Source organism: Sander vitreus, chromosome 1 (assembly GCF_031162955.1).
Source record: "Sander vitreus isolate 19-12246 chromosome 1, sanVit1, whole genome shotgun sequence".
Lineage (NCBI taxonomy): Eukaryota > Metazoa > Chordata > Actinopteri > Perciformes > Percidae > Sander > Sander vitreus.
The window spans coordinates 36,848,306-36,863,259 of NC_135855.1; the positions used below are offsets into that span (position 1 = coordinate 36,848,306).

The following is a 14,954-nucleotide window of genomic DNA, read 5'->3' on the forward strand; positions in this document are numbered from 1 at the left end:
GCCAGAAGTCTGTTGTCCTTTCTTAAACCTGGATTTGTGTGGTTGTTTTATTAAAGTTAAAGCGACTCTGATTTAAAGGCTTTTTTTAATCATAGACAATAAAACCCAGGAAATGATAGCTACTGCATGTCTGTGTGTTTACCTCCTCTGCGGTCGGTACCCTGCTATATCGAGGAGGGTTTTCCTTGGAATGGACCGGAACAGCCTCTGGACCTGTTGTTTCCATGACAACAGCCTCTTCTTCTGCGTCTCAGTGAAGGACTGACAGGGAGGGGGAGGGGAGAACAGGGAGTACGAATCACGGATGAAATGAGTGACTGGTGAAGAGCATGGCTGAGGATTTTCAGGTACATTGAGTCGCAACAAATGACCCAAAACTCTCCTTCAAATAAGAGTAAAATCTAAAGCACATTTAGACTAAAACATAATGAAACTGATATTTTACAAAAACACTCAAATTATTAAGCTGATGAATGAAAAAAACATTTCAATTTTGTAAAAGGTTTCTGTAGGGGGATAAAATGTTAATAATTAGGCTGAAAATAATGATATTTGCACATAGTTAACAGGGAGGCAGTACAATGTATGTATTTACATACTTGGCACCGAAACTATGGAATGCTGTTTCTGTGGATTCTTTTAAAAATCAAATAAAGACACATCTGGTTTATCGGTCTGCACCTGGTCTGTACTTTCAATACTAATGTGTAATACTGATTGTGTATTGTGTTCTCACTCTGATTTGCGTTTCTTGTGTTTGCCAATGTAAAGCACTTTGTTACATATGTCTGTGAGAAGCACTTTATAAATAAATTTGACCTACTTACTTACTGAATGTATATAGGGTAAACCTATGTGTTCACCAAATATTACGTGCCGATATTAAATCACGCATTAGTGATAACAGTCAGTAAAAAAGTAATTATGAAATCAGACGTAAATCATGAAATTTCAATATATATTATTAGATTTTTTTGTGAGTATTTATAGTCATTTCCGGAAGAGAGAAAAACACATTGAAAAATGTAATTTTGATAATAGGCTATATAATGGCAGAAATGTGGGTTATTGGGAATTTAAAAAAGATATAGTAAGGGATGTTAATCCAATACACTTTTTGTCAAATTCAGCGAAAAAATAAAATCTGGTGTGAACACGCAGAAACAGAAAGGAAAGGAATGCACGAGCCACAAAACACTATTCCAGCCAATTGGCAGCAGGCAGCGAGGGGATGAGGCAGCATGTGAACGTGCCGGCCGGCCAGTAGTTATCCGTCAGTGAATCTGGGGGGCAGAGCTTTTGAAGGGGGGGGGGGGGGGTTGTATTTGTTTGGCAGTTGAGTTCAAATATCAACAATCTTTGCACAGCACTGTTTACTGCACCTTTAAATTCCCAATAACTGACATCAGTCCTAAACACTCTGTAGTGTCTGTTCCTAGTATATATCTACTGTATGTATAAGTGGTGTTTTCTCATTCATTTTTTTCCATTTTTCATTTTGGAATAAAAAAAGAGTCAGAAATATATGGTGTGTATTCCAGAGGGAGTGGGTACCTCATGGATAAGGCACTTGTCGATGAGTTGTAGGTAGGAGCTGATGTTGTCCTCGTCTGACCTCGACACCAGTAGCTGGGTACAAACTGAGGAGGATGGAAAATAAGACATTATGACAAAACATAGTGTGGCCGGGTTGGCTCAGGCGCACATATACTGAGAGGTTTATGCCTCGACGCAGAGGTCCAGGGTTCGAATCCGACCTGTGACAATTTCCTGCATGTCTTCCCAACCCCCTCTCTCTCTCTCTCTCCCCCCTTTCTCACCTAGCTGTCCTATCAAAATAAAGGCGTAAAAAGCCCAAAAAATAATTAAAAAAACAAACAAAACATAAACCTCTCTCAGTCCATAAAAACAATCTCAAGTGAGTGCCGGTGCATGCAGCTCACCTTTTCCCATGACACGAGTAAACTGGCCGGGTATATCCCCCTCTGCGATGACGCTTGTGCCTGACTCAGCCTCCCCTCCACCAACCCCGGTCAGGTGGGAGCCGGGCGCTGCGCTCTTTCCCTCAGGGCTTAGCAGGGGGCGCTGCAGGGAGGCCTCCTCGCCACCAACGAAAGCCTTGATAGGCGTCATGATCATCTGGTGGAGCTCCTGCAGCGGGGCACGCAGATTACTGCCCTCCAACACATCCTGGTGGTGGCAAATGACAGGAGGGAAGAGGAGGGAGGGAAGGTGTGGAGAGTAAGCGAGGAGTAGATCAGAAAGAGGACTCTCTATCCAAGTGATAGATCTGCTGTGGCATTTACAATGAAGATGTCAAGAGAGAAGAATTGCAGCTTTACTTTACTTGGGTGAACCACCTCTCTGTCACAAAAAGTTCAATATAATCATACAAGACAAATCTGTTTACTTTAGACCTACATGGTGAATATTAACAGACTAACAGATGGGGGAGGGATCCTTGACCACACTGCCATGTGATAGAGCAGAGAATAAAGTAATACCAAAAATACATGCATGCGGTTTTGCTTCACTACTTCTGTCCGCGTGCATCATATCAGCCTCCCTCCCACCGTTCACATAGCAGCGCTCTACATGAGTCTGTGTAAACCCAAAATACCAAGCAACAGGTGTCTTGTTTCCCCAGCTCTACCAATGCAGTGGTAACACATTTTTAAATGAAGCGTTGGTGAAAAGGTTAAGCCTGAATTTAGCTGGCCCAAGATGTCCCTCCTGTGGCGTGCCCTTGAGCGCCATTGTCTTGCTTTGAAGGCTGAATGGAGGGGTGAGGGGTGACGCGGATGGGTTTAAATTCGGAGCCCAAAACTCTCCTTCCTGGATTAGGTGTTCCTTTAGCTGCCATCTCAGATACATAACACCGACTCAGAATGGCCACCCTTCTCACTTTCTCTCACAAACGCACGGGAAATGAGAGGGGGGTGTCCTGTGGTGTCCACTAACATTACAATCACCAATAACAAAAATGTAAAAAAACAAAAACAAACAACAACTTCCAAATTCAAATAATAATAGGCTTTATGATATTTATTTGTGTATATGAAGAAGTAGAAAATGTGGTATAGAGTCACTGACCTTTTCCAAGCTGCGAAGTAGGTTCTGCCTCTCTTTGAGCTTCAGAATGCTGATAACAATCTTGTGTCTTGCTCCTTTAGTGACCTTCTGTTGGAAGAAAAGGGTTTTGTGTCAAACATCTCCTTGCTCTTTGGCAAAACGCTGGTCTAAAAGACTGATAGCTATTCTTTGAGATAAAGAGAAATGCAGTGTACGAATACAGGGTGTGAAGGTTCTTTCAAATTGGCCCGTTAGTTCTCTTTCAGTGAGGCAGATGTTTTTTGGGAAAATGTAACAGCAGGAGATGCAGCCAGTGGAGGGCGGGGGAAAAAAAAACTAAACTACTGCTCATCTTTGGTTGGGACGGCAGAAAGAGCTAAAACTGATTACAGCAAATTAATTTCAGTTGAGGCTAATGCAACTTCATATATGTCCCATGAAGAACTGATATACTGACAATCCAGATGTTCCCAGCTCAAGCCAATAGCAGCATACTGAATCCATTGTCACACACCTTTATTAGAGTTCAGTTCAGTGTAGCTGTGCATTATGTTCGGGTCAGACAAAAAGAGTTAGCAGCACCTGGAGGAAGTATCCAGCTTCCCGGTGAGCTGTGTTAATTTTAGCTGCATCCTCCGTTTCAAAATAAACTGCTTAATGTCTTTAAGTACGAGCACAGCAATGGCTACATTAGTCTTTTACAATTTATTCCAACATTATCAACTTGACCTGGCTAAAACTAGTTACAGAATTTCAAAACTAAGATTGATTAAAACTGGTCAATGACATATTTCTTTTTATTTAATACAAGTACATAGTGCTGACATGTTTCTGCTTTTATTCTTCTGCCCCTCATGAACCAGAACTACAGCTTTTTCATGTAAAGTTCTTGTTTTTTTTTTCTTCTCTTTCTTATAAATTAAATTGAAACTAACTCGGTCTATGTGTGTTTGTGTGTATATATATAAAAACCTGTGCCTCTAGCTGTTCTTCAGTCAGTGACATCATCTCATCGTAGGTCATTGTGGAGAAGAGAGCGGCGTACTTATGGAGACGGAGACTCTTCAGCCACGCAGGAACATCTGTGGGAGGGGGGGGCAGTAGACAATTCTTACATAATCACTGCTGCAGACAACATACAATGTTGTTTTTTTTTGCCAATACAAATATACATAAGAAATAAAATAATAAATAATACATATTAAAAATAGGGCTGTCAGCGTTAACGCGTTAATCGCGATGCGATTAAGGGCCGACGCGACAATTTTTTTTTAATCACATTAATCGCATGCCAGCATTTATTAATTTATTTTACACTTCACTCGGCTTTGCGTCGTGCCTAACGGGCTACTATTTTGACTATTTGACCCTTTGCAGCAACGTTACATATCATCAAGCTGCCACTTCCTCGTATCACATCCTGCTGCTGCAGGCTGCAGGTATGATGGAGAAAGACAGCAGCAATAACACTGAATAGAGCTTTTTATTTTCCAAAACTCCCGGACGGCTCGTGTTGTTGGCCTTGTGTAAAGCCAAATTAAAATATCACCGAAGCACGTCAAGCTTGAGCTACCACCTACGGAGCTAGCTAAGCATGTACAGGTACTGGTCATATAATTAGAATATCATGAAAAAGTTTATTTATTTCAGTAATTCCATTCAAAAAGTGAAATGTGTATATTATATTCATTCATTCCACACAGAGTGATATATTTCAAAATGTTCATGTCTTTTAATTGTGATGATTATAACTGACAACTAATGAAAATCCCAAATTCAGTATCTCCGAAAATTAGAATATTACTTAAGAGCAATACAAAAAAGGATTTTTAGAAATGTTGGCCAACTGAAAAGTATGAACATGTACAGCACTCGATACTTAGTTGGGGCTCCTTTTGCCTGAATTACTGCAGCAATGCGGCGTGGCATGGAGTCGATCAGTCTGTGGCACTGCTCAGGTGTTATGAGAGCCCAGGTTGCTCTGATAGTGGCCTTCAGCTCTTCTGCATTGTTGGGTCTGGCGCATCGCATCTTCCTCTTCACAATACCCCATAGATTTTCTATAGGGTTAAGGTCAGGCGAGTTTGCTGGCCAATTAAGAACAGGGATACCACGGTCCTTAAACCAGGTACTGGTAGCTTTGGCACTGTATGCAGGTGCCAAGTCCTGTTGGAAAATGAAATCTGCATCTCCATAAAGTTGGTCAGCAGCAGTAGACGGCTGCGTTGACCCTGGACCTCAGAAAACACAGTGGACCAACACCAGCAGATGACATGGCACCCCAAACCATCACTGACTGTGGAAACTTTACACTGGACTTCAAGCAACGTGGATTCTGTGCCTCTCCTCTCTTCCTCCAGACTCTGGGACCTTGATTTCCAAAGGAAATGCAAAATCTACTTTCATCAGAGAACATAACTTTGGACCACTCAGCAGCAGTCCAGTCCTTTTTGTCTTTAGCCCAGGTGAGACGCTTCTGACGCTGTGTCTTGTTGAAGAGTGGCTTGACACAAGGAATGCGACAGCTGAAACCCATGTCTTGCATACGTCTGTGCGTGGTGGTTCTTGAAGCACTGACTCCAGCTGCAGTCCACTCTTTGTGAATCTCCCCCACATTTTTGAATGGTTTTGTTTCACAATCCTCTCCAGGGTGCGGTTATCCCTATTGCTTGTACACTTTTTTCTACCACATCTTTTCCTTCCCTTCGCCTCTCTATTAATGTGCTTGGACACAGAGCTGTGTGAACAGCCAGCCTCTTTAGCAACGACCTTTTGTGTCTTGCCCTCCTTGTGCAAGGTGTCAGTGGTCGTCTTTTGGACAGCTGTCAAGTCAGCAGTCTTCCCCATGATTGTGTAGCCTACAGAACTAGACTGAGGGACCATTTAAAAGGCCTTTGCAGGTGTTTTGAGTTAATTAGCTGATTAGAGTGTGGCACCAGGTGTCTTCAATATTGAACCTTGTCACAATATTCTAATAATTCTAAGATACTGAATTTGGGGTTTTCATTAGTTGTCAGTTATAATCATCAAAATTAAAAGAAATAAACACTTGAAATATATCAGTCTGTGTGGAATGAATGTATACATTATACAAGTTTCACTTTTTGAATGGAATTACTGAAATAAATCAACTTTTTCATGATATTCTAATTATATGACCAGTACCTGTAGTTCAGTTAACGTGATGCTAACGCTAGCATGCTACTTGCCGACCTGTGGTTGAAACCAAATCCCAAAAAATGACTACAGCTCTTGCGAAACGGGTGGCAACTAACTGCTGACCTGTCAGCATCGTAGAGGACTCGGGTCTTAAAGACGTACTACGGTTGACCTGTCTCGTTGCCGTCGAGGGGGACAGTAGTTTTCACGGACACACAGCCTGTATGACACGGAGAAAGCAGCCACACTGGAACTGCTGCAAACGCTGTCTCATTAACCGGTGATCACTGGACGTCAGTGAGGAATCAACATTATTTAGGAGTTACTAAACACTATATTGACTCTAGTAAGGATAGGGACTTTTAGTTTTTTAGTTAGGTACTTGGAGGAATTGTGCAATAATGACAGATTCACACATTTTTCTTTTGTTTACAGTAAATAAATAATTACAAATCTTAAAATCAAGTTCATAAAGTAACTTTCTTTGCATTCATTTGATTCCCAATCAAGATACACTGGTAACAATTGCTTTTGATTGTTAATATGTACTTAAAAACTGTTCCGAAATGCAAAATAGAATTTTAATCATGTGATAAAATATGCGATTAACTATAGAACTTCAGCGATTAATCGTGATTAAAAAAAATGAATCGTTTGACAGCCCTAATTAAAAACCTATACAAATCATCTGTAAAAAAGAAGTGTTGATATACATCTTTGGATATCAACCTGAACATCATTCCAGATTAAATAGATCTATGCACATATACTGTACTGATCCCTCAACTTATGCTCCCATACACTGATATATACAATATTCAATTTCATTCAATTTATTTATCTCGAACAGTCAACAATAAAACACAACAATCAGAATTTAATCAAAAACTAAAAAAGGATTAGTTCGAGAAGGAGCAGGTGGAAGCAAATAGCTTATTTGGTCCTGCCCCTATTTCACAAAATCATATTATTACAAAGCAAATAGATATGCAAATACAGCATAACATTTTCAGGTCTTACAGTAACTTACAACAATACAACAATACCTTTACAGTACAATTCCATTCCTGTTTCGGTCTATTCTTTTCTCTATTGGTCAAGTCATGATTTCTTTAATCTATCGTTGAACTGAATGATATTATGGCTCAGTTTGATGTCATTGTTCAGTCCATTCCATAAGCATTTTGAAAGTATTTATCATAGATGAACATTAAACATATTATACTATCACAAATACTTTGTGAAATAACCTTCACATAGTCTACATGTTGGAAACAAATATGTACATCCATTTGTTTAATGTTTATCACAGTTTAACATATTTTAGAAATAGCTAAAATAATACCTAAAAAAAAGGTACATTTGTATGTACGTATGTAATATATAAATGAGATTAAATTAACCTGAAAGATAAGCAGCAAAGACATGCTGTTGGCAGAACAATCATACAGTATGTTTAGTTAGGCTCAATAATGCTCAGCTTGTCTCATTTTCATTCTGGAGTGAAGCCTGGGGCTGGTTTGCTTGTTTCTATTCTGGATCAACGGTACATTTTCAGGATAATTGCCTGACATCCCGTGCGTGGCTCACACGCCGGATGCCCCTCACCTTCCAATCTCGGTTTTGGCGTTCTCAAACTCCCTCCACTTCGGGAAACAGCTTCGAACTAGCAAGCTACACGCTGAAAATGGCAAGTTTTTAAGAAAATTTAGATCGCGCAATAAGACAGGCCTGCTTGGTTCTTTCAGGGAATGATTGTAAAGATTTACAAAGAATATGTTTACGGCATTTAATCTCTAACTGGGACGTTTTGGGAGCGATTGGTGGGATTGCTGTGGACAAAGTGCACACGGGGATACACTGGTAAGAGCAGATGACGTTTCCATGCATCCAGCTAATTTAAATAGCTCATGTTACTGTATTGTGTGAACAGTTAACCTCATTTAATATTGTATGTGGCGTTTTCTTTTGGGGGGTGCAAATGTTCCAAGTTCCTTCCCAAGACCATTTTACAGAGTCACCGTGTCTGCGCCCGGAGCTTAGCGCCACCCAAGACGATTGTGATTGGTTTAGAGTGTTTTGTTCTCCTATCCCAGAATGCACGCGTGGAGTAGTAGAATGTATTACTTGTTTCTAACAAGCAGTCCCTTTTGTGAAACTCAGGGACTGGTGTATTTACACGTTAATGGTATGGTTTTGTTGTAATTCTGCTGCGCTATATTCATATGAGGACTCATTTTGACACACTTGCAGAAGCTCTGAGAGCAACCAGGAACTATATGGACACTGAATTTCCCATCCCACGTAATATATTTCCAGTAAAGTAATACAATCTTCAGCTGAGTTTTTGATCACAATTAGACAGTTGTTGGATCTAGCTGAATAACGGCTATTGTGATAAGTCTGTGAAGAACAAAACATTTATTTTTATACACCTACATTAAATGTTGAGAAGTTAATGCTCTGCTAACCTTATTATTATTATTGTCATATAAGGTTCCTCACTGAACTGGTCATATATGTCTCCTTGGTAACACCTACTGTAGGTCTTATAGAAAAGCCTATATTTAGGAGAGAAAAGCAAAGACCACTCAGATGGTCATCGTCAAACACTTTACAACAATAAAACCCTTCAGCTCCACTTCATAGTCCATTCGGCAGTATAAAACACAGGGTTTGATATCCATTTTAAAAATATTTGCACCAAATGATGGTAACATTTGTCTCCTGTAACCTGATCCATTGCTCTCTAGACTGCACTGTCTGCCTCTATCTTACTATAACAGAACATGGTATCTGCATAGAGCAGTTCAAAATAAGTCATTTGAATAAAATAAAAAAATGTAGGTAATATTTTTTATGTTCAAATATTTTGCAAAGACATGACCTTATTGTCAAATAAATTGTAATAACTTTGTTTTAACACTATGGAATAAGACGATGAAGAAGTAGACGACACGTAGCCTCTACTTCGCGATAGTAGTTTTTCAGGAAAACTTACTTTCTTACGCAGTATTGGTGACTTCTTTTAAGGGAAAGTATGTCTGAACAAAAAGATCTTAGAAAGGTTGACACTAGTTTGATTGAACCTGTTGTGCATGTGCATTTCAACAGTGTGTGTGAATCAGTCAATTGAATTGTCCTACGAAGTGTACTCCTGTCCTTCATACTACTCACCCCTCATGCCACTGCCCTCATCATGGAAGGAACTGCGATGCAGACCTGAACCTCCTCCTAAACCAGCCTCCTCCAGATGCTCACTGCCTCCACTGCCCGAGGAGGCAATGCTGCTCTGGGGTGAGAGAGGTGCATGGTCTGGGGCCGGGCCTCTAGCAGTCCGTAGGTCCTCCTGGGACAGCCAGACGTGGCCCAGAGGCTGGTTGCTGGGGCCGCTCATGGGAGGCGTGAGGGACACTGAGCGCTTCAAGGGACTGTGCTGCTGGCTGCCACCTCCACTCGTCAGGACTGCAGACAACAATAAGACAGGTAGGTGCAGGCTGTGAGATGGAGCTTAGCTAAAGGGGCTGACATACCAGGTAGACGGCAAAGAACTAGTGGCGACGAAGCCCAACTCTGGCGTCGCCTTACGTCTCTTCAAGTCGCCTGTGTCTTGGCCAGAAAAGTTGCACTTGAAGACACCGCAAGACTACAGCGATGGCCAACGAACTTGTATGTCTTGCGCGAGAGGAAATAACTCTCCATGGCAGCAGGCGGTGGTAATCTATTTGTCATTCAAAAAGGGAAACCCGATGTATAAACCATTGCTATGATACAAACAACAAAACAGCACAGAGCCTACGACCTCTCTGCTTCACTCCCCACCAAGATGACAGCAGACACCGGGAGATGGGTAGCTGTCATCCATTCTCTTGGCAAGAAGTCTCCCTGCGGTGAGGAAGCGAAGGAACAGAGCAGCCCGCTGCTTGCCAGCCGGCCGCAGCTTGCTTGCTAGGGGGCTCAGTTCTCAGTCTAGCACCAACCACGGTGCAGAGGGAGAGAGGTCTACGATGTTTAAATTAAGTGTAACGGGATGAGACATTATTTAATTAGCGTGTAGGCATGTAGATCTTTTAGGAGACCAGTTTATGTTGAAATAAATATACCTACGCAAGTAGATATGTATCTCGTTGTACGCTTGCCCTCCACCCAACAATGCCTGTCTTTTATGCAGCAGTGCAAAAGCACATTTTGTGTTTTGAATATGGAAACTGCACAATTTCTTATCCTGCTCATATGTAAAATGTAAACACCGTATTTGTCTGTGAGAGAACTAGCTGTCGGCAACTGCTGCCATCCAGACTTTAATAAACTACTTCTCTCACACGGACAGCCTTCTGATATTCTTAGATCTATAACTACTGCAAAATGTCTGCTCAACAGTTAATTTATCGAGTTTCATTAAAGCAACGAAGCCATACTCCCTCACATATATTCACTTGGGCTTGATCTAAATTCGCTCCTTCACTTTCTTGTTGGTTTTGGAGACTCAACCTTTGAAGCTATGTGCCAAACACCTCCCGGATTAGGATGAAATATCACTGATGTTTTACACATTATTTTATCCTGTACCAATAGCAATAGAATAAGTCCATTACCAAAACAATCTGTCTGTATGATAAACCTTCTTCCTTTCTCCATCTTCTTCTCTCACCTCATTTCTGTATTAATAATTAAACTCTGTGCTCAGGATGAATTCATGATGGAGGCTTACTGGGGTCAAACCAAGTTAACTGTTACAACTGAAATCCCGCTACCTTGAAGTCCATAAAAGCAGCTCTAACGTCACTGATTTTTCTTGCTAAAAAGGAGGTAGACAGAATAAAAAGGTGGAGAGCCAGACAGCTTTTTGTGTCGCCGCTCTGACGGCGTGAGCTGCCACCAATACTCCAGGCTCTCTCCTCCTATATGCGGTCCTCTTTCTGTTGGCGCTATGTATAGGACTTCATGGACCCCGTTTAAAATAGGTGCCCAGCTACCATTACAAGTTCCAGTCCCTAAATATTAGCCATTTTCCCTAAATACAGTCTCCCACAAAGGCTGCCTTAGAAGGGATAGGATGGGTGGTATGTGCTGCTGTGGCTTGGACTACGGCAGAGTATGGGTGGGGTGAGGGGTTGGGGGGGGGCAACAGGATGTGGTATCAGTGGCACACAGGTTGATGTGGCTGGACAATTATACTCCTGTAATCACCATCGTGACTAGATGAACAGTGTGTGTGTGTGTGTGTGTGTGTGTGTGTGTGTGTGTGTGTGTGTGTGTGTGTGGAATAGGTTTTGTCAATGTTGGATTTTTATTGATCAAAATGACTGTATTCGTTGTTTTGTGACAGACATTTTGATTGGCCCATTGAGAAGCTTTGATGCTAAAAAGCATTGACACACCGAAACACATCTATCTTCTTACTTTGCATCCAACTAAATATCTACACATCTATTCTAGTCTACTCAACACTCACTTTCATTTGTGGAGAAAAGCATCTGCTCACTGGGTCCACCAATCCTGTGCTGGCGGCTGGGGTAACTCTAGTTTATCAGTTGTGAAATCCTGAGGTCTTTTGTGTGGGACTGAAGCTGCTAGCAGTCACAAATATAAGGGGATCTTTCTTGGAGCAGTGAGCAGGGCTTTAAATGTGTCTTTATTTATAAACCCTCAGCTGTTTCTTTCATCTCCCAGAAAAGAAAAAAAAAATACAGAGCCCTTGCATTCTTGTCTGGAAATATCCTGCTCTGACCATAGTTATGCTCAATTTCAACAGCCCTGCCCTCTCTGTGTGTTGTCTTCCACCTCACACAGCCTCTGTAGTTGCTATGTGGGCTGTTCAGAGTGTATTTACTGTGTAGAGGCTATTTCGTGTGCTCAGGGTGTATTTAGTGTGTTTGGTAAGTTTAGAGAGTGTACAGAGTGTCTTTATAATGAAACCAACATTTGAACCGAATTGAAATAAGCGTTGCATTTTTTGTGCTGCCAAATGCTATACAGATGTTTTTTGTGCGTGCTTAATGTCAATTATTATCATTATCCAATCAAGCACAGCTGATACCAAAAAAACTCCTACGATTTTAACTACAAGGAAGAGAGAAGCTTAAAGACCCTAGTGTGAAATTGGGCCAGGGCGCGGGCGATCAGGTGGCCATCCCAGACAGAGAAGCTATCATCAGGCCAGCCCAAAGTAGGTGGCTGTAATCACTGACGTGTTCTCAGATGGTGGTATTGGCTACCTTGACTTTAGAAGTACACAAGCCAGTCTGGGGTTAAAAGGCAGCCCACCTCACTTCATTTTATTTTAGTTAATAATTTGGCTGGTTTAAAATCAATTCTTGGGAGGTCAATCCCATCTTTAAATCCATAAGTTAATGACGGCACAGTATCAAAAGGTTTTTACACAAGTCAGTCAGAAGATAAAATGTATGGAGCAAACCCTTCATGGACAACTTTAAATTAGGTTTATTGGCCTTCTATCATTTTGCAGTGATGCTGGTTACCTTCAGTATGTAAATCAAGGTTCACAGTCATCCCTAATGTCTGTCAACAGCTCTCTATCTTCATGAAAACATGACATGGGTACAGATAAGGGAGACAAATGTATTGTTTAAAATAACGATAATAGGCGGAAAGAAGGAATGAAAATACCAAAATGGACCAGAGTTAGAAATGCTGGTGCTCTTTTAATATTTAGATATTTTAATATTATTACCTTACATGTGTCTATTTTTATTATTAGATCACATTTTGAAAAGTTGTTGCAGTCATTTTACACATACTATTATATTACATTATTGTATTCGTTACATTATCAAGCGCTACACTGTGAGAACCAACCACGCACGCTAACTTTATCTATGTGTTGCCAAAGCATCACATGATTAGAAATGAGCTGAACACAGTACAAGGCACACAGGACTAATCGATTATTTGTCAACTATTAAATAAATTGCCTATTTGATAATTGATTATTATTAAAAAGTCAAAATTCTGATTCCAGCTTCTTAAATGTGAATATTTTCCAGTTTCTTGGCTCATCTATGACGGAATATCTTTATATTGTGGACAAAACAATACATTTCAGGATATCCTATTGGGCTTTGGAAAACCCTAATTGACATTTTTCACCATTTTCTGACATTTTATAGACCAAACAACTAATCATGTTAGTCGGTGAGTTAGTTGCAGCCCTGAACTATACTTACTAGCGTTACCGCCTCCACCAGTTCCAACTGTGTTGATGGTTGCCGGCACAGAGGATGATGGGTAGAGAAGGAGGTGCCCGTTCTCACAGCCCTGCTGCTGCGGGTGCCAGCCTCCGCCCAGCCCTGAATCTCTGGAGCTCTGCCACCCGTTGAGGCGGTCGTCCGAGCCGTAGCGCTGGTGGTGATGCAAGGAGAAGAGATTGCCTGATGAAGAGGTGTTGGTGGAGGAGGAGGATCCTGATGAGGAGAGGGTGGATGGAGGCGTGGACTGGTGGTGGTGGTGGTGCGGCCCAGAAGGAGGAGGCCTTTCCAGTGAGTCTCCCCGGGCAGCAGCCCTCTCCTCCAGGTGGTTGAGCCAGAGTGCCAGGGCGGAGCGGTCTTCCAGGGAGGTGGCTGGGTGGATGAGGGCATAGGACAGGAGCTGGCGGGACTCCTCCAGGTGACGGCCATGCTCGATGGTGTGGGCCAGGATGCGTGGCAGCAGGCGCATGTACTCGCCCTTTGCTTCAACGTTGCCGGGTTTGAGCAGCGGGAGATGGGTGAGGACAAGCGAGATGACCCGCTCCTTAGACTCGCCTTGCCACTGGCTGATCACCCCTGTAGGTGACAAAAACACAATAAGCATTACAAACCCATGACTCACTATTTGTTTCAACAGTGCTCAAAAGAAAATCAAACTTGTGCAGAGTATGGCTATTAAGTGTATGACGGCATGAATTTAAATGCCAGCGTATCATTATGTTACCAGCCAATCGTGGGTGACCCTGACAGACCTGACTGGGTCATAGTTATGAACCGAAAACTGTATGTAAATGTAGTTACTTTTCCCATGTGATTGCAGTAGACATACAATAAAAAAAATAGATAGATTTTGAATCGGTAGAGCTTGAATCGCAATTCTAATGTGAATAAAAAAAAATGTGCACACCCCTACTGGATACATAATCTAAGATTTTAGCTTCACGGTATCTGAGCTGGTAGCAAAGGAGAATGTAATTGCTGGATGAACAGATGGATTGGTGAACACATGTACGGTTAAAATAGAAGACACAAAGATGATGTCAGGCCCACTGCACTGTCATCCTTCTCTAAACAGCCAACTCTGTAGGCTGATAATGGTGGCAGTACAGTTCTATACATAACCCAGAGGTCATGGAGCTCTATTGTTGTCCGAGTCAGTGGGCCATTAGGAGCCCATTCCTATCATCTTGGACCAGGGCTATAGATATCAACTGATCAGTGCGACAGCTTGGACAGCCACACAAATAGAGACAGGACGCAGGTCGGCTTCACTTCCTGCTTGGGAGATGTGTCTTGGGAGCATTGTGTGAATTTGACCACCACGGTCATCCTTAACCCTTAAGGATCTTGTCTCTAAATCAGACATATGAGGTTAAACTAGAAAATACACCTGCTAGTCCTTCTGTCCAAAGATATCCCAATGTCAAAGTCTACTTTGTGATGATGTACAGCTCTCTCTGCCCTGTCGAGAGGACACCTGCAGCTCTGACCAGGCAGATGGACAACCACAGACTA

At 41.8% G+C, this 14,954-nt stretch overlaps 1 protein-coding gene across 9 annotated transcripts in view; it reads right to left on the bottom strand.

Annotated features, from left to right (window-relative positions):
* The window catches only part of samd4a (sterile alpha motif domain containing 4A), a 67,920-nt gene that overhangs the window by 18,388 nt on the left and 34,578 nt on the right, over nt 1-14,954 (bottom strand). For 4 of the 9 annotated variants that reach the window (XM_078254006.1, XM_078254014.1, XM_078254052.1 and 1 more), the window contains 7 exons: nt 13,419-14,015; nt 9,409-9,696; nt 4,045-4,154; nt 3,094-3,180; nt 1,944-2,190; nt 1,555-1,640; nt 143-261 (listed from right to left, as the gene is read on the bottom strand). In XM_078254006.1, coding sequence (XP_078110132.1) covers nt 143-261; nt 1,555-1,640; nt 1,944-2,190; nt 3,094-3,180; nt 4,045-4,154; nt 9,409-9,696; nt 13,419-14,015 — 1,534 coding nt within the window. The remainder of the gene's footprint in view (nt 1-142; nt 262-1,554; nt 1,641-1,943; nt 2,191-3,093; nt 3,181-4,044; nt 4,155-9,408; nt 9,697-13,418; nt 14,016-14,954) is intronic. The other 5 variants (XM_078254061.1, XM_078254069.1, XM_078254037.1 and 2 more) reach the window with 4 other exon arrangements.